Source organism: Alosa alosa, chromosome 15 (genome assembly GCF_017589495.1).
Source record: "Alosa alosa isolate M-15738 ecotype Scorff River chromosome 15, AALO_Geno_1.1, whole genome shotgun sequence".
In the NCBI taxonomy this organism is placed as follows: domain Eukaryota; kingdom Metazoa; phylum Chordata; class Actinopteri; order Clupeiformes; family Clupeidae; genus Alosa; species Alosa alosa.
The window spans coordinates 30,365,749-30,375,843 of NC_063203.1; the positions used below are offsets into that span (position 1 = coordinate 30,365,749).

General features: G+C 43.5%; 1 protein-coding gene across 10 annotated transcripts in view; it reads left to right on the plus strand.

Annotated features, from left to right (window-relative positions):
* Positions 1-9,133, plus strand: part of LOC125308118 (muscleblind-like protein 1) — a 95,499-nt gene extending 86,366 nt beyond the window's left edge. For 2 of the 10 annotated variants that reach the window (XM_048264389.1, XM_048264393.1), the window contains 6 exons: positions 932-1,082; positions 4,338-4,373; positions 5,570-5,655; positions 6,335-6,379; positions 7,805-7,881; positions 8,338-9,133. In XM_048264389.1, coding sequence (XP_048120346.1) covers positions 932-1,082; positions 4,338-4,373; positions 5,570-5,655; positions 6,335-6,379; positions 7,805-7,861 — 375 coding nt within the window. In that variant the 3' untranslated portion in view covers positions 7,862-7,881; positions 8,338-9,133. The remainder of the gene's footprint in view (positions 1-931; positions 1,083-4,337; positions 4,374-5,569; positions 5,656-6,334; positions 6,380-7,804; positions 7,882-8,337) is intronic. The other 8 variants (XM_048264392.1, XM_048264397.1, XM_048264390.1 and 5 more) reach the window with 5 other exon arrangements.
* The last annotated feature ends 962 nt before the right edge of the window (positions 9,134-10,095 follow it).

The window sequence follows — 10,095 nt, forward strand, 5'->3', positions numbered from 1 at the left end:
CTTTCAGAATAACAAATAAGCCTAGCCCATCACAGTCAATTCATCACTTCTACCTCAATATAAGAAGATTGGAGGAACATTTAGTAGTATGTTACATGTGATGTGGCATGACTTTTCTTTTATGTGAGAGTCAAAGTAATATTTAATTATCTTGCATGTTGATCCTTGTTTCTAGCTTCTAGTCCTGCATGTCTAGTTTGGGAATGGGTGCTCCCATAGAGCAATAGTTAACATGGTGTAGACTTCTCTATCAAGGAGCCAGTAGCGCAGCCTTGTTAATCTCCTTTCCCTTGTTGCTTCAGTTTGCCCTTGTTATGCTTTAAAAGGCCATTTCTCCTACCGAGTTTCAGTCCTCAACCAGATCTGACCTGATTTGGTATGGACCTGGCCAATCAGAGACGATCTGACCCTGATTTGGGATGGGCCTGGCCAATCAGAGACAGATCTGACCCTGATTTGGGATGGGCCTGGCCAATCAGTGGCCAGTTCCGGGCCAGGTTCGGCTCAGGTCTGGCTCAGGTCTGGCTCAGGTCTGGTTTCGGTGTGACTGAGATTCGGCTTCTGTCTGGTGCATCTTCCTGAATCCCTCAGGCATCACAGTGGCAGTGTCGATGTCTATTTGAGTACAGCTTTGGGAGAATAATGCCTGCCTTATTTGTATACTTTACTATGGTGGTGTTGTTCTTTGTGCTTCGTTTGTTTATGACATGGTATATATTCATTGATGTGCACATTAGTCTAGTGTCTGCACCACTGTCTTGCTTTAAACAGAGCAGAGTAGCCCAGCGCTTGCTTGCTGGTTGTTAAAACAAAGACATTGATGTGCAATACATGGCAAAGGTGCTTTCTTGACCTCTAACAAGATGTATGTTCTCTCTATTTCTCCACTTCACCTGTCACTCCGCCCCTTTCCCCTCCATCTGATTGGCAGGGACTGCCGTCCATCTTGCCTCCGTTACCAAAGAGACCCGCACTTGAAAAAACCAACGGTGCCACTGCCATGTTCAACGCTGGCATGTTCCAGTACCACCAGGCTCTCTCCAACATGCAGTTCCAGCAGCAGGCCGCCTTCATACCGTCAGGTAGGGGGCGCCCTCACGCGCACATTCACCTTTGACCTTTCAGCCCTGACCCCACAAGACCCTGACATACATAGTGTGCTATACAGTATCGGGAGTAACTCTATGGTGATTATTCACTATATACAGTATTATGAGTAACTCTATGGTGATTATTCACTATATACAGTATTGTGAGTACCTCTATGGTGATTATTTACTGTATTCAGTATCATGAGTAACTCTATGGTGATTATTCACTATATTCAGTATTGTGAGTACCTCTATGGTGATTATTCCCTATATACAGTAGTGCGCTATACAGTATCATGAGTACCTCTATGGTGATTATTCCCTATAGACCCTTATAGCCATTTCAATGGCCCTTCCGGTGGAAACAACAGAAAACAACATTGACCTAATGGTAACTTGGGGACAAAAAAAGACACTTGTTTTGTAGAGCATTAGGCTAAAGTCTGATTCATTTTCATTTCAAAGTATCTGCATTGGTTTTGAACGTTTCAACCTGAAACCCTTGGAACAGATTGAAACGGTCTATATAGTGAGTAACTCTATGGTAGTTATTTACTGTACAGTAAGTACCTCTGTGGTGTTTTTTCACTCTATAGTAACTCTATGGTAGTTATTTTCTTGCATAGTGCACTATACAGTATTGTGAGTAACTGTATGGTGCTTATTCAACACATAATGCACTCATTATAATGAGTACCTCTATGGTGGTTTTTCACTCTATAGTAACTCTATGGTAGTTATTTACTCTATAGTGAGTAATTCTATTGTGGTTATTCACTAGTGCACTATGACGTGAATGGGTGGAGGTTTTTTAACACAGGCTAATAACATTTCTGTATGCTAACCACATTGTTTACTGGCTGTGTAACCACTAACATAGACGCTAATCAGTCACTGCATTCTCTCATCCCTCTGTCCTGGGCTGAGTTTCACAAAGGCATAATTATGACCTAGTTCAGCATGCTATGACCTACAAAAGAGATACTGATCCACATTATCCATATCCATCATTCAGCAACAAATAAAGCTCTAGGAAATTCAGTCCAGTGCGATACAAAAAACTTGTGGAAGCACCACTGCAACTTCACTATCTATTTTAGCTAGCTTTAGCTAGGTAGCACAAATCAGTGGGTGTGTTGGAGTTCTGGTAGCACTGCACAGATCTGGCAGCATCTTACAATACAAACAAGCATCACGTCCAGCCAGATCTGCACAACAACGGAAGAAGTTGAACATGCCCTGATTTAGCTCTACCAGAACACAACCCTCGGAGAAGTTGAACGTGCCCTGATTTAGCTCTACCAGAACACAACCCTGGAAGAAGTTGACTGTGCCCATTGATTTAACGTTACCAGAACACAACCCTGGAAGAAGTTGAACGTGCCCATTGATTTAACGTTCCCAGAACACAACCCTGGAAGAAGTTGAACGTGCCCATTGATTTAACGTTACCAGAACAACCCTGGAAGAAGTTGAGGCAATTTAACGTTACCAGAACACGAAGTAAGGCAATGCGCTGCCTTCAGAAACAGTCCTTGTTGTAACCTCTCTGTACACCCAATCCACTAAAGTGTAAGGCCATTTTGAGCCTTGTCAGTTTATTTTATTTGCCCCATGCCCGCTGCTACAGGCTAATGTAGTTGCTAATGCAAACCACAGTCTAGCTCAAAACTCCTGCGATTAACATTATTTTGCTCCCGAACAGAAGTTTGAACATGTTATCGTCCATAAATAGACCCCAGGCTGCTTTAACTCTGGATCATCCCTTTGAGGGAATCCAAACAGCTCTTAGCAAGACTTTCACTCATTTCACTCAGAAAGGAACCGTTCTAAACATGAAAAGAGAATCAAATTCAGCCAGACACACACACACACACACACACACACACACACACATTCACTTAACCAAACATGAAAAGAGAATCAAATTCAGCCTTAGACTTCAATAAGCTCACTGCTACATCTACTAGCTGTGCACCCATGCAAAGCATAGACATAGACACACTATGGGAATTCATGTTTACTGGTGTTTCCTGTGATTACTCACTCTTTTCACACACACACACACACACACACACACACACACACCACACACACACAGACACTGCATTGTGTCTAACTCACAGAGCTATGCTGGAGCAGTCAGGATGAACCATCATTACCAAATCTCATAAGCATGCACACACACACACACACACACACACACACACACACACACTCACATACCTACACACACACACTCACGTACCAGCCCCCTGCCCCCACCGCTTCACCCAACCCCACCCCATGTCACCCCATGTCACCCCACGCCACCCCACCCCCATCCGACGGCCCTAAAAATAGCCCCACTGCCAGCACTAGTGATTCCATGCCATCAGGGCGATGAGATCAGTGGGCACAGCGCACACTGGCTTGTGCTTGGCAGACTCCAGGATGGCTTCAACACACACACCCACACACACACACACACACACACACACACACACACACACACACACACACAGGCAGGCCACATCCATCCACCACCTAACTAGATGTCCAGGACATAAACAGAAAAGAATAGAACAGCATGTTCTACAGGACATGAACAGAGTAGAATAGCATGTTGTACAGGACATGAATAGAATAGAATAGCATGTTGCACAGGACATGAACAGAATAGAACAGAATAGAACACAACAGCATGTTGCACAGGACATGAACAGAATAGAACAGAATAGAATAGAACAGCATGTTGCACAGGACATGAACAGAATAGAACAGAATAGAACACAACAGCATGTTGTACAGGACATGAATAGAATAGAACAGCATGTTGCACAGGATATGAACAGAACAGAACAGAATAGAACACAACAGCATGTTGTACAGGACATGAATAGAATAGAACAGCATGTTGCACAGGATATGAACAGAATAGAATAGCATGTTCTACAGGACATGAACAGAATAGAACAGAATAGAACAGAACAGCATGTTGTACAGTTTCACAGGACCCCAGATAAATATGTCTCAAGTTGTTCAGCACTGTTTGTAGACTAATTGAAATAGCTGAGAAACTGTGTCCTCTGCACCTCCTGACTATGGCCTTGATGTTGACCTTGACCTTTTCCCCAGGATCTTACTCTCTTCCTTGTCTGTTCTTTGTCCACTGTCTCTAATGACTGGGCGTGCTGGCCTGTGTGACCTCTCCTCCTCACTCTCCCCCTTTCTGACCCTCCTCCTGTCACAATGCATGACGACCAGGCTCAATATTGTGCATGACACCTGCAGCAAGTGTTGGTAGGTGCTGGTGTATCTTTCTTCAATTGGTGTGTTTTGTTTTTTTTTTCTTTTATGGGCACTCACACTCAAACCACATGCCAAGAGGGAGAGAGACTAAAAAAGAAAGTGTAAGCCAGAAGAGCCTGTTTATAGTTTGATATTGGGTACTGAATAATTGAGTACTGAAACATTGATTACTGGATCATTGAGCACATTAAGTACTGTAATATTGAGTGCTGAAACACTGAGTACTGAAACACTGAGTAATGAGTCATTGAGTACTATATCATTGAGTACTGAATCATTGAGCACATTGTGTACTGAATCATTGAGTACTGCAACATTGACCACATTGTGTGCTGAATCATTGAGTGCTGAAACACTTAGTACTGAAACACTGAGTACTAAAACATTGACTACTAAATCATTGAGCACATTGAGTACTGACACACTGGATGCTGAAACATTGAATACTGAAACATTGACCACATTGTGTACTGAATCATTGAGTACCACAATATTGAGTGCTAAAACACTTAGTACTGAAACACTGAGTACAAAAACACTGACTATTGAATCACTGAGCACATTGTGTGCTAAATCATTGAGTACTGAAACACTGAGTGCTGAAACATTAAGTGCTGAAACAGTGCTGAAACATTGAGTGCTGAAACATTGAGTTCTGAAACATTGAGTAATGAAACATTGTCATTACTTTGTCTTATAGCTAGAACAGTTACATTCATACAAGTAAATACTCATGCCAGAATGTATCCCTCTCATCGAAGAAACTTAAATATATATATTTATATAAACTAGTGGCTGTGTTTTAAATCTGTTTATTGTGCTACTGGTTGTATGCCAGAATTCCCCTCTTACTGAGTAAAAACTTTAAATGCACATCAGAACAGAGTAGAATGTATGCAAAGTTACTGATGTTAAATGTACTGCATTAGAATGAGGTATTATTTTGATCTATTTTCCTCGCTGTGGAATGTGGCCCCTTGCTTTGCAGTACAACAGCATGTCTCTCTAATGTACTAGACAGCTTGTCACTGATAGAGCCTGACGTTAATCTCTACTCATCACACGGCCATTTAGTCAAAACAATGTGATCCTTTCTGTTTTAATGTCACGTCTACACCTCTCTGTTTTAATGTCACGTCTACACCTCTCTGTTCATCGGCCTTGTTTTGATTTTCCCCCCTACCAAGTTCCCATGATGCACGGTGCTACGCCAGCCACTGTGTCCGCTGCCACCTCATCCGCCTCAAGTGTACCCTTCGCCACAGCCAATCAGGTTTGCTCCCTTAAAACGCCTTTGTTTCACATTTGTTTGTATGTCTGTTTGTTTTGAATCAGTTTTTTTTGTTGAAAGCACTTCTTAAAGGCAGAAGTGCTTTCAAATTGGACAAACAGAGGTGAACATTCCCGGTGGACATTTTGTTTAAGCAAAATTTTTAAATTAAACTGCAACCAACTACATTAAATGATAAGCAAAGGCAAAAGCAATCGTCACAAACCTTTACCTCTGTTTGCCAAATAGTAATGCACCTCTGGATTTAGTATTAACATACCCCTATGGTCAATTTGTAGTACACCCCAATGGATTTAGTCATAACCCCTAATCATGGTGTGTACAATACCCTCTGGATTGTTTGGGGGGGGGGGGGGGCGGTTGAGCTCTGACCCATAGCCCTGTAGAGCAGCAGGGTCCTGCGTGAGGCAGGTCTTTCAGAAGGAGCTTCCCCATCATGTTGACCTACTTGCTGACACAGATCCTGCTACAGTATTTTAGGCATCTTCAGCAGCTCTGTTTAGCCTTTCAGAAAAGAAATAGAAATAAAGTGCAGCCTAGTGAAACCGTACAGTACAGGCTTACAGACAAGTATTTATTACGGTCCTTGATAGGAGGATAGTAACCATCCATTTCCTGAGCCCAATTTAATTTGAAACTCTCATCCCTTCTCATTTTCGAGGACTCGCCAGTATCAAAGTCGACAGCCCATGAGTATATGCATTTGGTATGTATGAACGAGCTCATCATCCTTAGATTAATAACAAAGTGCTCTCTATATGCTGTGTCCTGTACGTCACACACACACACACACACACTAACACACACACACACACACAACACACACACACACAACACACTAACACACACACACACACTAACACACACACACACACACACACACACACACACACACACTAACACACACACACACACACACACACACACACACACACTAACACACACACACACACACACACACACTAACACACACACACACAACACACTAACACACACACACACACACACACACACACACACACACACACACACACACACACACACACACACACACACACACACACACACACAACACACACACACACACACAAGACACACTAAGACACACACACACACACACACACACACACACACACACACACACACAACACACACACACACACACACACACACACACACACACACACACACACACAGGCTCCTTGCACGGCTCTTTCCCCTGGTCGCCTCTGATAAATGTGAGCGATCTCTGCTTCTCTCTGTACTTTTCTGTCGCCTTTTGCTGATTGTGTCACAAGGCTCGGTGGTCACGATTTTCTTTCTCTCTCTCTCACACACACACACACACACACACACACACACTGTCAACCCCTTACAAACATCTGCTTTTGTGCTGCTGTGATCTAGCTTAAGAGGGAGAAATTAGTGTTGTTCTATGTTGGGGGATTTAAAAAATAAGATGAATTAAGAAGTGGACAGAAACACATGAGCTTTACTATTTGGGGTAATATTGGTCCAGTTACTTCAATCATTGGCGTTCTGTGAAAGTATAAACCTTCTCAGCTCAGACAAGTCCCATGATAGAAGCCCAACAGTAGATAGATAGATAGATAGATAGATAGATAGATAGATAGATAGATACTTTTATTGATCCCCAAGGGAAATTCAAGTAGTAGTGCTTTTTGCCATATGAGCGGCCGTCTTATCCTGGAGACCCTGTTTTTATGTGTGTTAGCGTTAGCTATACAAATAAAACTTTATTATTATTATTATTATTATTATTATTATTATTATTATTATTATTATTATTATTATTTTTTATTATAGATACTTTATTGCGTTAAGCCCTTCTCACTCTATCTCTCTAGCTTTCCAGCACAGCACGTGTTGTGGGCCTCTTCTTGGAAGAACAGTTGTGTGTGAGCGTGGGCCAAGTCTTCACCTCTAGTGATGAACACCTCCCCTGCCCACCCTTCCGCTCTGCTCATCCTACGCTGAGGGCTCTTACGATGGGGATTTAAAACACAAAACCACCTGATGTTGTTGAGTCTGCAAAGACCTGTGTCATTTGTTGGTGTGTGGTTTCCCTGCACAGTGTTGACGTTCTGTGTGTTCTGTGTTCTCCCCCTAGATTCCAATAATATCTGCTGAGCATCTGACTAGTCACAAATACGTGACTCAGATGTAGACGTTCCACTTTCGCGAGCAGTAAGTTCCCATGATCACACACACACACACTAACACACACACACACACTACACACACACACACACACACACACACACACACACTAACACACACACACACACTAACACACACATACACACACACACACACACACACACACACACACTAACACACACACACACACACACACACACACACACAAATACTTACACATTAACACAAATTGTGTTTTACTGAATTCCTGAGTTTGCTGGCCGGCAGTGCCTCCACAGTCCTCCCTTGTTTGACTTGTAATGGTGATCTTGGCAGGATTTAAGAGTTTCAGCATCCTACGCAGTTATGGCGGCAGAGTCAGATATTTATAGAAGAGTATTTTGTTGGCCTCAAGCATGCGCCCAAATAGAATCCTCATTGATTCTGTTTTGTTGAGTGAAAATGCTTTTATATTGAGCGAGCCATTGCTGTGTTGCTTTGCAGATCGTGTTGGAGTGAACTGATGTGTGACCATCTGGAGATCCCCACCATGAATGCAGGAATTAATAAACAACAACAACGATGACAACTAGAAGAAAAAAAACAGATGAGGAAGAAGAATCAGAAAATGAGGACGAAGAAGCAGCAGAAAACCGTAGAAAAAGAAAAGACCGAAAACACACACAAGACCGTAAACACACACATTTCTTTTCCTTGAATGACATTGTCGTGCATGCCACCTTGGGTCGACACAGACTCTCCCCAACCCATCTCCCCTCTCCCCCCCTCCCCCAACCCATCTCCCCCTCTCCTCCTCTCCCCCCCTCTCCTCCTCTCTCCCCCCTCTCCCCCTCTCCCCTCCCCTCTCCCCCTCTTGGGCTCATCTCGACACCTGGGGGTCAGCCGCACGTCGCTGATGGCCTGTGTATGTCTTATCGCTCCTGGTGACCTCTGTGTGCCCACCTCTCATAATGAATGCAAACAACCAAGACATGTCTGTCTTAGCCGGACTTCAGTTCCTTTGGATTTTTCTTTACTTTTGAGTCCATCGGTAGACCAAGAAATAACTCTTAAAATGATTTCTTATTATGTGTGTGTGTGTGTGTGTGTGTGTGTGTGTGTGTGTTTCTCTTCTTTTGTAGTTTACACAATAAAAAGTGTAATAAAACACAGAGACGATGACAAAACAAATAGAATTGTCATAGCGAAGAATTGTCCTAGATCATTTTGCATGCACACAGTATACTTTCAGTAGGTTGCACTATTCCTTAATGACCTCGATTGTATAAGGCAAAGGGGGTCGGAGGGAGGGGTGGGGTGGGTGTACGGGTGGGGTTAGGGGTCAGGGGTCAGGGGTCAGGTGCGTGGGGTTCAGAATCATCACTTCATGACAGATGAATGTTTTTTCTGGCTCAAACGCGCTGCAGTGAACCTTTTAAAGCACATTGAGGCTTTCTTAGCTTTCGTGTTGCAGACTGCACATCAAGTGCCATACACAATACTTCTCATCCAAATAGAGACAGATAGAGACAGACAGAGACAGAGAGAGAGAGAGAGAGACAGAGAGAGAGAGAAAGAGAGAGAGAAGAGACACAGGAGGAATGTACACCATTGGCCATGTGTTCACCTGTATTATGCCTTTAAGTCTATAATGTGACCCCAAACTGCAGTGGACGAGCAACTGCATCCAGCCAAGACCGGGTCTGACTCTGCTTCGGTTCTGAATCCGCTCTGGGTCTGAATCCGTTCTGGGTCTGAATCCGCTCTGGGTCTGAATCCGCTCTGGGTCTGAATCCGTTCTGGGTCTGAATCCAGTCCGGTGGAGCCTGCTCTTTGGGTGGAGCCTGCTCTTTGGGCGGAGCCTGATCTTTGGGTGGAGCCTGCTCTTTGGGCGGAGCCTGATCTTTGGGGCATCTCTTTCTTGCCTTCCTGTCACAGGAGCTACAGATGCACAACAACACGTGTCTGCATCCATTTGCCATTACGGATCTAGTGATTGTGTTCTGATGGCACCATTACGGATCTAGTGATTGTGTTCTGATGGCACCATTACGGATCTAGTGATTGTGTTCTGACGGCGCCATAGAGAGACAGAGTTCCAGAACTAGTTGCCATTTGTTTCCCTGTTTCCTTTCATTTGTTGTGTTGTTGTCTCTCTTCACACATCCAATGTGGTGTTTCCCTGAGATTGTTAGTTGTTTCTCCTCAGAAGCATGCAGTCTGCAGACTCAAAGGCTTTATTGGCCCAGAGATGTTGAACGC